The following is a 15,717-nucleotide window of genomic DNA, read 5'->3' as shown; positions in this document are numbered from 1 at the left end:
CTCACATCTGCTTCAATGTTTTATTCTGCATGCAGCAACATCAGGTTTATCCTGTACAGAGGTGACTTACATTACTTATACAGTACATACAACACACACACACACATCTGCACTCCACAGTAGTTCACCATTCAGAGTCAAGAGACAACTACTGCCATGAGCGACACGTCAGCATTTCAGCAGCAGCTTGATATCATGAAAATCATATTTGAGGCTTGTAATGTAAACGTTTATAGGTTACAGATCAACTGTATGTTTATAGATCATCAATCGTCAAAATGTTTTGCTGCAGTTGGATCATCTGAGAACAGTAGCAGCTGTTGATGTTTTGATGGTAAAATATATCAAATGGATGAGAGGTAAACTGATCACCGCTGCATCTTTACTACCGTGAGCTTTAACTTTATACAATTTTCTTTAATCCTCTTAAAGGGAAAGTTCATCGTAAAAAATCCCGTCATTGTTTCTCACGTCATGTCAAACCTGTATAACTTTCTTTCTTATTCAGAACACAAAAGAAGATATTTTGAGAAATGTCTCGGTGGTTTTGCGTTCCTACAATGGAAGTTCAATGTTGTTTGTTAACATTCTTCAAAATATCTTCTTTTGTGTTCTGCCGAAGAGAGTCATGCACATTAGGGTTAATAAATGATGACATTTTTGGATGAACCGTTTCTTTAAATCTAATGTGGTTTTAAAGAAAAACCTCTTTGTCTTTGTGAATCTTTCAAATCTATTTTAATATCAAATCATGAGAAGGCTTTCCAACGACGCTTATATAACCAATAAGAACAAACATCCAGTCCGATAAACTAACAAGTTCTGGTTAAAGCTGAGAATTTAAGAAATAACTTCAACATTCCCGCTCCGTGTCATATTTCATGGAAAATCTAAAGGTTGAAGCAGAAATAAAACTGGTTTGGTAAGGGTTTTAAAGTGACATTTCACCAGATTTCTGCAGCACTTGTAAAATAACAGTATGTAAATAAAATGATTGATTTTGGCATGAAATATGACATCTCTTAAAAAAGTAAATATGCTACAATCATTCACTATCAAACACATACAACCTCAAGATCTTCATCTAACAGCAATAAATAAAAGCAGAAAAACAAAGTAAACTGTATCATTGTGCTACTATCGACTGTATGTGTGTGTGAACCCACAGCACTTCTGTAAAAGCATTCAATGTTCAAACTCAGGAGGGTTAAACATCTTAAAACAAACAATCCAAAATAAAACCAAGAAAACTTAAAATCCAGAAAAGAAAAGAGCATTTAAATCCAGTGGTGTGATCATGTGACACCATCAGTGTCCGCTACAGCTTTCACCGAAACACCAGTTACTGACTGACGTCCCTTTTTAAAAGAACCATAAAACAGCGTGAAACTTAACATACAGAAAACCATCAATATCAGGAGGCCGACCTGAATGTTAAATAATCAGTTACATTTTCTATGAAGTTGAGCAAACGCTTTGACATGTTTGTTTAGCATCAGAGAAAACCTCCATCTCTCTGATTCACACCAAGACTTTCAATTACTCTGTTACGCTTCGCTTGAATTGTCGTGAAAATTGTAAAGCATTGAATTCACATGTTACAGTATAACACTGATGATTCAGAAATAAATAACAGGGCAGATGAACGGAAATACTTGAGAATGAATGTCCTACAGGGAACCCCATCGATCCGCCGGAGGAAAATCATCCAGTTCTCCTGTCTCGGCGTACTTATGCTCTCCCAGCAGATAGGTCAACTTGTACCGCACACGCACACACTCCTGAAACACATGTGGCCAACATCACACTTACTGTTACTAGAGTAAAACCACTGTCATTACAAAATAAAAGCGTCTGCAAAATGAATGAAAGTAAGTGTTAAAGAAAATGACAGCTTCATTCACTGTTTGAACACAAATTCATTTATTCAAATATATAAAGAATAAAAAACTGCATGTGTGTAATATACGAATATATCACAATAATATCATGAATGTCTGACCATGATAATCTAATAAAAGCTGATATAAACACAGACATTAGGTTTAAAGAAGTGTGCTTATTAGTATTTATTTTTGTATTCATTTTGGGGTAAACATGTAAACGCGTGTGTATATGTTCTCACCTTCAGTGGATTTGCGAGCAGCATGATCTGAGTGATGGAGGCGGGGGGCAGGATGGGGTTAAAGGGCGCGATCTCTGCTCCTGATGGAGGCTGAAGCTTCACCCGCATAGACTGAAACACACACGGCACAGGTCAGAGGTCACATGAATACAGTGCACACGGTAGGCGTGCTGGACTCAACAGATCGTGTGTGACATCACAGAACCGTGAGAATGAAATCGCTCGTTGTACTGTGATGTCACACGGCGTTCAAGGTACCTTTGGCACGGCTGCCTGCATCACGATGTTGCGCACTGATAACGGCGCGGTGTTGAGCATCGACAGCACCGTGACCAGAACATCCGGCCGACCCGGCGGACAATCCATGGCAAAGTGCATCAGAATCCGAACTCCGTCTTTATCGTACATGGTCACGGGTAAGACTTTACCTGAGGAGATCGGACGCACATCAGATCAACATTCTGCTAAACCTGACTTTGAGTCTGTGATTTACTCACTGGGTCTGATGGACTCCAGGGGAACGTGAAGGTTGGACAGGCTGGGCTCTGAGGTCCACGCCGGGCTGCTCTGTATGGAATGAGATGTAGATGAGAACGGGTGGAAGAACGGACTGCCTGGAGCCGAGCCACCCGGAGCTGCCTGAGCACGAGCCACGGCGGGGGAACCTGGAACCGCGGCGTTCACGAACGGGTTGATGGGTGGAAGAGAAGCGGGCGAGGGACCCATCAAACCTCCGGAAAGACCGAAGCTGCCACCAGAGATGCCGCTCAGAGAGGAGACGCTAAAGAGACACACAAAAGCATTTATGATGCCTTCTATTGTTTGGAATGTCAGTCGGCGTCCCTGTTTTTCATGCAAAACATTGAAGAAAACTGCCATGCAAAACACCGGTACGAGCTGAACTTTACCTCTTTCCTCCACCAAAGTCCAGCATGGAGAGATCTTGCAGGCCGTGACTGACAGCAGGTGTGTGTGAGGTCGGAGCTGAGATGCTTCCGAACAGATCCAGACTCGGTTCAGGAGCCTGAAGGAGAAGACAGATTATAATGATTTAGATTATGTTAGTTCACCTCAAGCCTGTTTCATTCAGTCTCAACAGTTCTGTCCCACCTGTAAGGACGTCCACTGACCCGCCAGGTCATCCAACTTTGGTCTATTTGGCCCAGAGGGCGGGTCATTCAGCCCTAAATAAATGACAGGAGATCAGAGCTTGTGAAGAATATCTACTTTCAAAAAAGTGCATGCATCATAAAAACACACATTTATTACCGAGAGATAAGAGCTCATCATCCAGCAGCGAGAGAGAGGTTTGCTGCTCCAGAGGTTTGTGATTGGGGCTGCTGGTTTGACTGGCGTGACCTCCGGCCAATCGACGAGGAGGAGGAGGCAGAACGGGGATGGAGGAGGTCATGGGATTGATGGTGGAGACCAGAGGAAGCGGAGGAGGAACTGTCAGGGAGGAGGACGGTTCATCCAGACCCGCCAGATCGATAAGTGTGCCTGTGGTCTCACATCCTGAGAAACACAGACAGATTGATGTTTATATTTAGTTTTCTGTTGGGTAAAAACAAACACAGTGAAATGAATTCTGCGAGTCACCTTGACTGAGAGCCGGTCTGATCACTTCACTCTCACTGTCTGCCGGCTGTCCTTCTACAATGTGTTTATAAGAGTTTATAACTCTTGACAAATCATCGTTGGCCTTGAGAATATCACCTGCACAAACACAACACACAACTCTTCACAGTGTTCACAAACAATGGAAGTCTCAACACGACAGTGAACACAATGTGTGTGTATTTGTGTTTCTGTGACACTTTTACCTAAACTGGAGTCGTTGTCTTCAGCTTCAGTGGCCAGTTTAAACGCTGTACGTCTGAGTTTATCACAGCGCTCATACAGCTCCTGAAAATACCGTCAGGTCACGTGAGGTTACATCAGCTCATCATAAACCACACCATCATTTCAACACAAGCGCTTATAGAAACAACAGAAGAGCAGCTGTGAATTTACATTTGTTTATAGCTTTTAGATATGTGACAGGAACAGGATTATTATGGATTAACAAAAACTATTAAAACGTTTGTGTTAATTTTAATCAAATAAAAAAGAAATCTAATTATTATTTGACTCGAGTCAAAGTGTTTAAAGTAAACTGAAATTAGTTTAGCACTAAAATTACTTCATTAGTAATAAATAACTTGAAATAAACATAAAAACAAAATAATTAAATAAAGTAACAGCAATATTAACCTAAATAGCAATATTAAATAATAATAAAAAATGATTGCAAATGAACTCCTTGTAAATAACTAAATGTATTATTATAAAATATAAACATAAAATGTAATTGAATATATTATAAAAACTTAAGGCCCAAATATTTTTTGAAAAACTTGAAATGTCAAATAAATTAGCACTAAATACCAATATTACTCATTTATAAATAAAAATAATAATAACATGAGAAATATTCCATTACACAATTGCTTAATATTAACCTAAAATTTAAATCTTATTCATTATATTAATGAAACAAAAATGAAACTACGGAAAAAACTCTGGACATAAGTGACAAGCCTTCCTTTCCTTAAAACGACTCATATTCTTCCACACGGACACATGTTTATCTGTCTCTTCCAGCATCGGTCAGGTGTGTCGAGTCCGATCTTACCTTGAGAAGTTCACGGTCGGCGTCTGTCGAGCGCTCTTTGTCGTAATGACTCAACATCTCCCCCAGGAGCTTCACGTTGTTGTCGACCTCCTCCAGCGTGTTCATGCGTTTGCTTATTTTCTGCACCCTGACTTCATCCTGCACACACAACACACATATCATCATACTTACCTGAACCAAACACAGTTTATGTGACTGGACAGCCAGATCAGGGTCCTTCATTCACCTCTTTCACCATGTTTTTGATGAGCCTGTTGGCCTCCTGAAGATCTTCTGGGTTTTTGCTCCTCAGAAGTTCTGCCAACAACTGCACACAAAATGTAGAAAATATTTGATAAAGTCTTAATATTATCATTCACTTCTATTCATTTGATTTGTATCTTTTTAGATGCAAGTATTTAGATTTAGGTTGGTCATTCTAAGAACACAGTTATGTAATCACCTTCCCCATATCCTCATTGTCAAACACAGGGTTCTTGGGCCGTGCAGGAGGAGAGGGGATGAGAGTTTTATCTGCAGTCAGTTCTGGGTCTGACATCACAAGTCCTGAGAATTGAAAAGATCAGAAAACACAGTTATCATTAACATCGGATCCATCATGAGTCCACGTGAACATCAGATCCAACATAAACACCAGATGTGACATAAACACCAGATGTGACATAAACATCAGATGCAACATGAACATCAGATGCAACATGAATCAGATCTGATTTGAATCCACATGAAAAAGAGATCCAACATAAACACCAGATATGACATTAACTCAAGATCCAACATGAATCTGATCTGATATGAATCCTCATGAACCTCAGATCCAATATAAACACCAGATGCAACATAAACGTCAGATCCAACATGAATCCACATGAACATCAGATCCAATATAAACACCAGATGTGACATGAACATCAGATCCAACATGAATCAGGTTAGACATAAATCTACATGAACATCAGATCCGACAGGAACAACAGATCCAACATGAATCCACATGAACATCAGATCCGTCATGAATCCACATGAACATCAGATTCGACATGAACATCAGATCCAACATTAACATCAGATCCGACAGGAACATCAGATCCGTCATGAATCCACATGAACATCAGATTCGACATGAATCAGATCAGACATAAATCTACATGAACATCAGATCCGACAGGAACAACAGATCCAACATGAATCCACATGAACATCAGATCCGTCATGAATCCACATGAACATCAGATTCGACATGAACATCAGATCCAACATTAACATCAGATCCGACAGGAACATCAGATCCAACATGAATCCACATGAACATCAGATCCAACATGAACATCAGATTCGACATGAACATCAGATCCGACATGAATCCACATGAACATCAGATCCGATATGAATCTACATGAACATCAGATCCAACATGAATCCACATGAACATCAGATCCGTCATGAATCCACATGAACATCAGATCCGATATGATCACCAGATGTGACATGAACATCAGATCCAAAACTAATCAGCTCTGAATAAATCCACATGAACATCAGATCCGACATAAATAAGATCCAACACGATTCATGAACAAGTGAATGCAGGGGCTGATGGGTAAATTCTCACCTTGTCTCTTCAGTGTCTGGTAAGCGTCTGATATTTTGGCCTCATTGGGAAACGCTACCGTCCAACTGTAAATCATCTCAATGATCTTAGTCTTCACCTTATCAGAAGAGCTTTCCCCCATGTACTGAAACACGTACAAAAACACCCAAGTTTAGTCATTTACCAATAAAGATCCAACACGCCCCTCCTCAAAAAACACAAAATACTCTGAAAACATACTAACCTTGGGTGAAACCACTTTGATCAATTCATTTAAAAACCTATATTTGGCTATTTCGTTGTGAAATCTCTGCCCGCAGTTCTTCATACAAGCCTCCAGTACCTGTACAAACACATCAACATCACATCATCTCTGACAAAACTGCGATGATGACAGAAAATAAACCTTCGACTCACAGTCAGAGCCTGAAGAGATTCCCATTCCTGCGGAGAATGAATCTTGTGCACGAGAAGCCGAACGGCGATCTGAGGACTGCAAACGCATACAGTTAGAAACCAAAAGAAAGCAAATAAAAGTCTTCTGTAGCTATATTTACCCCTCTAACTCTTTATTGATCTGGTCACAGAAGCCGATGATGTATTCCCAGTCCTCCTGACGGTTCGTCGGGTGTGTGGCTTTGTCTGCGGACGAGAAACAATCGCTTCTGTTGAACTGGTGTCTGTGATAAACTTATATATACAGAATAGACAGAAGCAGAAAAAGACATTATACAACTGCGAGGTGTTATATGATATGTGTTTGACATATGATGATGCTCATTGAGTGTCACCATTCTTTACATTTGCAATAACAACTGCATTACATCTGTAATATATTGTCTGACCCTTTACAAATCATTTTTGTTATTTGAAGAACTCCTCAGTCATGACAGAAGTTAAAAATAACTTCAACACTCATGACATCATATACATGAATAAAATAATGTTCATTACGAAACGTCCGATTGGTTTTATCGTTTATTGTTGGGCGCTGGCGAGTTAACAAATCCTACTATGGTAAAGGTGTGCGTGACGCAACAGGAAGTTTAACAGCGACGTCACCCCAATATGATTAATATTAATGAGATGCCCCTTTGCCATAGTAACATTTTTAATTTTACAGAACAATCAAAACAAGCCTGACTGACAGGCTGATATCTTTACACACAACCGACTGCTATTATGATGACTGTTTACAACGTGATTACGATGTAGATGATAATAATAACACTTTACGTACTGAGCCAAGATTCGAGCGATTCTCCCTCCTGAAACGCCATGATCTTCATTTAAAGCTCGGACTCCGTAAATCCCCGCATTTCTCACAAATAATAACAGAGACATTCATCAAACCGAACTGGTCGTAACCGAAACAAACATCCTCGGAGCCCGCGAGTGGCGAAACTCCTGTCTAATTATTATTATTTTAATTCAAGAGTCGGCTGGCAGTATCATCAGCTGCCTGGACGGGGAATGAGGTCCTCGATTCAGACGGCTAAATGGTTACAAAATAAAAGTCGCCGACGAGCCGGTACGAGGCGGACTCTGTAACATTACAACATATTAATCATTTAGAGCAACACGAGAACGTCGTTAAATTATAACATATTAGAAAATTAAAATATATGTAAATGCGCAATGCCGTATCCGAATAGTTTGGTTGGTGAGCTTGTTTTTTCGTAACTTACCATTAACGCTTCCATACATTTCTGGACAAAATGGGTAACATCTTTTACATTTCTCAACCGGTTTACGATCTAAATTGAGTAGAAAAATCGTAATTTTGCACTTGAAGTAACTCGTTCAATAACTAGAGCAAATTATTTTCAGTGAAAGATCAATTATATTTTAAGGTTATTTTGGCTTTTATTTTGAGGTCTATATGTATTTGGTATACACCAGTGAAGTTGATGAGCTGGTGTTGCTAAACTGCATCCAATAATTGAAGACCAAGAGTATCAAACAACATTTTAATGTCTCTTTATGAAATAATTATTAGTCTATTAAACTCTTATTTCCTAACCGAGGGAGTTGATCATATACACATTTGTTGTTAGCTTAAGGTCAGTTATACTGTTGTGTTATTGAATGGTTTTCAGTGCTAATGTTTTTTACTGTCAGTTTGGGAATATTGTGCTTACGTGGATTTAAACATGTCTTGAGCAAGTCAACTCTGTTGCCAGAATAACCGACCAATAGGCAGATGCAGAAATATTTTTGAGAAGAATATGTTGTAATCATTGAGTTTAGAGATTAATCACATAGGAGGTTATTTATTTATGGAACAATCTGCGTTTCATCTTTTGACCAAGAAAAACACTTTAAAACAATTCGTTAGGGTATATAGCAGGAACAAAACTGTAAAAAAATCTATTCCTTCCAGAAATATTGGTAAACACAGTAAGAAAAGATCAAATGTAATTGCATACAGATGATATAAGTCATAAGAAAACCAAACACTTCTTCTATTATGGTGCAAATTACTACAAATGTTAAAAAAACTATTATCCAGAAAATTAACCTATGAAAAGTTGTACCATACAGCAAAATATTTACATGCAACACTTTTGAGACATAATTTGGGCAAGTTTGACACAGATCATGTTGAGTGATAAAGTTTATTATTCAATCAAGTTATTAACAATTAGATCAAACAAATGAGGAAATATATCTTAACCAGTATCTCCACACCAGCATTCATGACCTAACTAACTAATAAAAAATAAATTGTAATAGTTTGTGATAAATGTGTGTTTTGAATATATGAATATATCAGTAATTGCACAGGCTAAATATGAAAATAAAGTTATCTTGTATGAATCTCAAAAATGAACCTTAAAAAGGATGTAAAACACGACAATTAACAACAGATCATTGTTTATGATAAAGGTTTGCCACAAGTAATGTTCAATACAATTATGAAGTGCAACAACAGAACTTCTCAGTGGTGTATTAGCTCTAATTTCAGTTCTTTGGATGGTTGAATAAAGCATTTTATTCACGTCAGTAATATCCGTTAGACCCTTGGATCGGACCTTATGACTCAAAGTCAATGTCCAGTGCAACTGGTCCCTTCATGGAGAATCCAATAAAAAATGACACTCTGGTGCCAAATTCTTTGGGTAACTGGCTTTGGAACATTGGATAAACCACAATGTTTGAATATTCAAGCAAAATACAGTGGTTGCGTATTTTCCCAGAAGCTCTGTAAAGTTTACCCTGGTCTCTCACTTGCTTCCATGTTTTCTCATTGTCCCACTCAGTGGAGATGTTCTGCCCTGGGTTTAACCAGCTGTTAATATCCCTCTGAGAAATTAAGCCCTTGTAACCTTTCTCTTTCCCCAGGAAAAAATGGATGACTGCCCTTCTTCCACTACCTACAGACTTCCACTCATTTGTGTACATATTCCTTATTTGTGACACAAAACTTGTTAATTTAGGGTGACTCTGATCTTGCCATAACAATGAAAGTGCAATGTAGTTTGTTGACAGGCTCTCACTTAAGGATGTGCATTGTTCAATTACCGTACAGAGTAACTGGTGAATGTGCTCGTAGGGTGTGATGTATTTAGATTCAGGGTGAATGTTGGCAAGAATGACATTGCCGTAGATAAAGTTGATAGCATCCTTAACAAATCGCACCTTTTCTGACTGCAGAAGGAAATAATACTGCTGTATAATCTCTTCAAGAGTTGATGTAGAGCCTTCCTTGTACAAACATTGGAGAAGTCCTGTATACGAATCAGCCTTGTTCCTTTCCAAGCATTGGCGCGTCTTCTCAATTTTTTTCATGGTATCTAAGTGATTGTCGTTGATCATCACTGTCCAGTTAATTTCAGCAAAAAGGCGGATATATTGTTGAAAACACTCGTTCACCCTGTCATGCATTAGTGCCCTTTGCATGTCTTTCTCGGCCAGAAAAGGTGATAAATTGACAAAATATTTGTTAAGAAAATCAAAATGCTGCTTCATTTGTCCTTTGAGGTCAAGAAGAAAGCGCAAGTGCTTCCGTAACACATCAAAATATTCCTTTAGTTTAGGTTGTTTACTTGTAGAATCCTCAATCGTTATTTGTCCTGTCAGGACTTGACCAAGAAGTTGATTGTCTGAGTTAAGGGGGGTCCTTTGCAGTATTTCAATGACTTTAGCTGCAACTTGAAGTTCACAGAGATACCCAGCTGTGTTGTAGGTGTTATGGTCATTTGGTCTACGCAATCGATTCATGGCTTCTTTGTGTGCAATTTGTTGTGTTTCCTTGCAGGCCTTCGTTGCAGACTCAGCCATTGTGAGATATATCTCGAGACTGCATGGCTTTATGGGATTATCTCTGTCTTGGTGAAATTGATACTTCAGCTCACCCTTTAGTACCTGTGCCCCTGTGTCGCATATGTATGAGTTGTCCTTTGAATGATCTTTTGCCTTCTTTGCCCAACTGTTAGCCATCTGGAAGTCTTTGTCATTTTTTAAGTAATAGTACCTGGCCAACAGCTGGAATATTACTGCATCCTTTCTGTAGAACTTTGCAGCATTTAGCAAAATAGTCTCCTCCATCCCTGGGGTCTCCTTCATTATATCATGGATAAGAGGGGAAAAAAGGCCCTTGGTTGAATGATGCCTCTTCACCAGCATGCTGCGGACATCATTCATTAACTTTTGTTTGCCCAGAAACAAGTAATGAAAGAAGTCTGTTGTAAGGAGGATGTTAGTGATGTCAGCCCTTGTCACTCCATGAGAAGCTGTAAGTTCGCTTAAAGAGTGTTGAGCTATACTTGAATGAATCACCATCATACCCTCTGCATACCCTGTGCATCTGGTCAAAAGTGTGGAAAACTTCTCAAATTTGTCTTCAACCCTGCAGGATCGACATTCTTCTGTTGTTTGTAGACGGAGGAACTCTTCACATGCACTGACTGACAGCACTGCATTCTTATACACATTCAGAAGGACAAGAACAGCAAACAGTTGCGCGTGTTTGTGCTGAAAGTTGAAGCCTTTCAGAGTATTTTTCACAACACCCCGAATGTACTCAAGTGAAAAATTTGTTTTTAGAATCATGAATCCATAAAATGTGTCCGTGTTTGTTTTGGATTTCTTAAACTCCTTCAGTTTTTCCTTGAACTGTTCCTGTTCCTTCTCAGATAAATTGTTTTCAACGAAAACTGAGGGGTCATTTTCTTCAGCCTGTTCACGGGACTCAGCTCTCATGCAGTTAACAAGAATGACCAGTGGAGACTTGGAAAAAACGTTTCGATTCATGCATTCCTCCTCAATTTGCAGCTGAAGTTTTTTAACATCGCAGATGTCTTCAAAATCATCGATCATTAGTAAAACAGGGGATCGGTTTGGCTGTTCTTTTGCCTCATATGTTAGTAACTCCACTACCTGTTGGGCTACATTGGTGAAATCATCTGTTCTGTCCTGAAGCACTGCACAACGATATTTTTTCTTGAGCGTCCAGAGAACATGCATGGCTAATGTCGTGCCACCGCACCCTGGAAGATGAAAGATGTTGAAGAACACACAAGCTCTCCGCATATTAAGCAGGTTTGGAATGACGGCATCAATAATGTACTCAAACTTGTCCCGTTTGATGAATGGCACTGATCCGGGTTGTTCGGAAAAGTAGAAGTTCCACCAAGACACTTTCCCTCCTCTGTAAAACCTTTCTTCATGTTGTTGTTTGTCCTCATTTCCTCCATCACATTGGTTTACACAGAGAATACGCAGCAGATCTAATGTGTCCTCAGTTTTCTTTGATAGCACAACCTTACTTCCACCGACACCAGGCAGGAACCGGTCTGACTTACGATTCTCTGACCAGAGACTGAGCACAGTTCCATTTATTTCAGTAAAACTCAACTCAGAAATGCATCTTTTAGAGATGTCAACTCCATAACGGCCCATAATCAGATCCTTCCAGTAGGAGTATGTTGTTTCATTGTCACAGATACATAAGATTTGATTTGTTCCCTTTAGCTCTTGTAAAAACATACTGAAGGTCTCCAGCATAGGGTCATTTCCATCAGTCACTTGATTTAACAGCAAGAACACGATGAGAAATTTCTTGTTTGGCAGGACATCTCTTCGGCACAGGAAAGAAACAACATCTCGCACCGAAGATCCTTTCTCAGTCAACCACTTCTGAGAATCTGATGGGTCTTCTTCATTGATGCCACCATTACAGAAAACCCAACTTGTGTTTCTGTTCAGCTTTAACTTGTCTATGATGTCTTCGACTGCTTGAGTAATTTTATATTGAGCTGGCAAATGACTGTTTGTTTTCCTGTCTTCAAATAACCTGCTCAATCCATTTTCGGCAGATTCGGGATCAAAATCTAGAACAGCCTTCAGATCCATGTAAGTCAGGAACTTCAGGTTTTCGAGCTGATCATGATGGGATTTGTTAGCTACCACAACATACCATGTGAAGTGTGACTTGTCTAAAGATTGAGTCCCTCCTGTTAACATCTCACATAGTTTTGATCCCTGTACGCTGTTTTTGACTTCAGTGAGGTGCTTTTCTTCTTCATCCTTCCTCAATTGGGACAACTCTGGCATGTCAGCAATATACTTTTTGTATATCCTGATGGAATCAGGTGTAAGCAGATTTTTGCTGCTGTTGTCTTTTCTTATAAAAAAAGATTTGTCGTCATCTTTCTTTCCTGCATTTTTGGGTTCTTTCATATTTTTTTCCAAGTAAATTGTGTGAAAATGACGATTTTCACACACTATGAAGGACGGTTCTATGTCCACCTCGATGACATATCTCCCGGTGGATGTCATTTCAGCTTTGAGAACTTCAACAAAACGAGGAGGCATAATACACCTCTTTGCTCTCTCAACAAACTGTTCCTGAAAATGTTTCTCAATCGCTTTTGACTGCTCTGTAGTAAAACCATCTTTTTTCTGAACACTGACACCCAGAATTTTTCCATCATCCGCCACTCCAAAATGAATGGTGCCATTTGTGCGGCTGTTCATACAAGCTGCTGCAAATCGAATGACTTCATATGTGTATTTTGTCATTTCATTCTCTTCTGATGTGTTGGTGAACGCTTTGAATTCATGGCAGGGTTGTATACAGTCTTTTCTGCCAGTTTCAGTTGCATCAAGAATGCTGTTTTCCTGGTATCTGTGGGCAGCAGTAAATCTTTTGAAGGGGTACGGCTTCAAACTACAAGACAGAGTCGACACGTTTTCTTTCAATTCATCTCTTTTGGGAATAATCAGCTTTCTTGCATTCCACGAAAGGTCAAGTTCTATGAGATCAGATTTCTCCAATAGGAGAAGACCAGCTCCATTGATCTTTGCGTTATATAAAATATCAGCATCTTCTTTGTCCACTTTTATCCGGAGCATCCACTCTCTCACATGGTCTTTATTCCAGTCCTTGACGTCTGCTGGAAGTTCAAATGAAACGGACGGCTCATCTTCATTATTCTAAATGACGGGAAACAAAGACAAATAGACAAGAAAGAAGAAAATAATGTTTATAATGTAATTCATCTGGTCTTTTGTTGGTTTAAGTGTTATCTTAGACTCGGGGTCTATTGGAGTGTGGTTAAAATGCACAAAACGTCTTACATTTTTTTTTATTGAAAAACTGATTTGAAAACATTCAACATAAAAGCTAAGAGCTAACATTTGTTGAGTACCTTCATGAGCACAGACTGCTACGAGTTAAATACAAAGTTAAATGAGGGCATAGAGTTCTAGCCGCAGCTCTTAAAGGGGCCGCGTTCTTAAACCTGCTGCTAATGTTCATCTAAGAACAGAAGAAAAGAAGAACTCGGTGTGTTTTGCACTCGTTAAACAAAATGACTATAAATGTACACATAGTAATCAATGCATTAAACATGTTGAAATGTATGTCAAACACAATCCTTTCCATTTACTGTCCCTTTTAAACCCATTCAAACAGGCTGACTGTTTGGAACCAGAGTGACACTCCCATAGACGTCTGTAGGAAGAATGGAATGCGGAAGTATCCCATGTCATGGAGTCCATTAATTTCAGGCGCGGTGAGATCAAAGTAAGGTCAAATAAAAACCAAATGAAACCCAGTGTGTTGCATTGATATAGACAACTAGATGCCGCATTCAAGCTCTCCAGGCACGTAACTTTGTTGTCACGTGTTAGTGTAGCAGATATAATGTTTGAGTTTACGCAACAATACATATGTTTTCATAGTCATACACTGTCAGCTTGCTTGTGTGTTAATGGACCGGCTCGCACGTTCCAATATGGTGGACAGCCCACGTATAGCGGCCCACAGAAACAGATGCTAATGCGGCATCTAGTTTTTATCTATACACTTTTGTAACATCATGCATCTCTCTGCTCCACTTACCGCTGCAAGCGACATCATTCATGTGATGTTTGTGAGTTTTCTGCCAATAGACCACGTTCCTCTAGCTGCCTGAGTAGATTCAGAAAAGAATGAACAAAACAACGAGAGAGAATGATTTACTGTTAAAATACCCTTAACATATACAGTTAAAATAGTTCATATGTGCATGCAGAAAGTATGTAGCAAAAGGTATGAATTATGCTCACAAATTCAGCAATACAGAACTTGTTCTTTTATAGCTAGATGATCAAATTATAAATAAAAAAATAAGATTAAAAATAGAATCCATATAACTATTCCTTCAACAAACAATTAAATGGCTTTAGTATCAATTTACATAGTTATCTACTGAATACTGAATTATCACTGGTCTTACCTTCTGTGACTGGTATTCTGCACAATCTTCAGACTATTCAAAGTTCAGTACTTACACGCCCCGTTTCATTTCTATGCGAAAAGGAAAGTGTTTGGTTGCCAAATGTTGTCCGACGTCACACCCATAGCACGATATTTGTTAGTCAAAATCATACATTCAAATTTCAGCAATGTTGTATGATGAAGTTATGATAATCATAAGTCATGTTTTCAAGCTATACAGTTGAAAAGTGGAATCTGTTTTCAGTTCAGATTTGTCTTCTTGAAACAGGAAGGGGAAACTGTAAGGAACTGTAAGGAAAAATCACAAGTTTCGTTTCTGTGAAAAAAGGAAACTGTTTGGTTGCCAAATGTTCTCTGACATCACACCCATAGCACGATATTTGTTAGTCAAAATCATACATTCAAATTTCAGCAATGTTGTATGATAAAATTATGATAATCATGCAAAACAGAACAGAGAACAATGATGATGATGACAACAACAACAACAGCGTACATAAAGTCAGCAAGCACTACAATAGGAATCCTTTTTCTATAACAGTCAACAAAAACAATGTTCATATCATAAGAAAGTAATACACATCTAAGATGACTTGATG

General features: G+C 38.9%; 2 protein-coding genes across 4 annotated transcripts; both read right to left on the bottom strand.

Moving 5' to 3' along the window:
- Positions 1 to 2: 2 nt before the first annotated feature.
- Positions 3 to 7,925, bottom strand: gga3b (golgi associated, gamma adaptin ear containing, ARF binding protein 3b). Its single transcript, XM_079455504.1, has 17 exons — positions 7,631 to 7,925; positions 6,948 to 7,032; positions 6,808 to 6,883; positions 6,635 to 6,733; positions 6,412 to 6,535; positions 5,242 to 5,345; positions 5,026 to 5,106; positions 4,800 to 4,937; positions 3,949 to 4,030; positions 3,725 to 3,841; positions 3,395 to 3,640; positions 3,236 to 3,309; positions 3,034 to 3,149; positions 2,623 to 2,906; positions 2,384 to 2,553; positions 2,126 to 2,236; positions 3 to 1,781 (listed from the first exon to the last, which is right to left on the bottom strand). The coding sequence occupies exons 1-17, from the start codon at positions 7,677 to 7,679 to the stop codon at positions 1,671 to 1,673; spliced, it is 2,067 nt and encodes a 688-aa protein (XP_079311630.1). The 5' UTR covers positions 7,680 to 7,925; the 3' UTR covers positions 3 to 1,670.
- Positions 7,926 to 8,654: 729 nt separating this feature from the next.
- LOC306894639 (sterile alpha motif domain-containing protein 9-like) lies at positions 8,655 to 15,375 on the bottom strand. Of its 3 annotated transcripts, none has more exons than XM_079457339.1 (3): positions 15,117 to 15,375; positions 14,741 to 14,809; positions 8,655 to 13,830 (listed from the first exon to the last, which is right to left on the bottom strand). In XM_079457339.1, exons 2-3 carry the CDS (start codon positions 14,756 to 14,758, stop codon positions 9,427 to 9,429), a joined length of 4,422 nt encoding a protein of 1,473 aa, XP_079313465.1. In that variant the 5' UTR covers positions 14,759 to 14,809; positions 15,117 to 15,375; the 3' UTR covers positions 8,655 to 9,426. The 3 variants fall into 3 exon arrangements, with proteins under 3 accessions (XP_079313465.1, XP_079313467.1, XP_079313466.1); XM_079457341.1 differs by having other exon boundaries at positions 14,947 to 15,123; XM_079457340.1 differs by lacking the exon at positions 15,117 to 15,375 and having other exon boundaries at positions 14,741 to 14,905.
- Positions 15,376 to 15,717: the final 342 nt, after the last annotated feature.

Source organism: Barbatula barbatula (genome assembly GCF_947034865.1).
Source record: "Barbatula barbatula genome assembly, chromosome: 5".
In the NCBI taxonomy this organism is placed as follows: Eukaryota; Metazoa; Chordata; class Actinopteri; order Cypriniformes; family Nemacheilidae; genus Barbatula; species Barbatula barbatula.
This window is presented reverse-complemented; position numbering and strand designations above follow the sequence as displayed.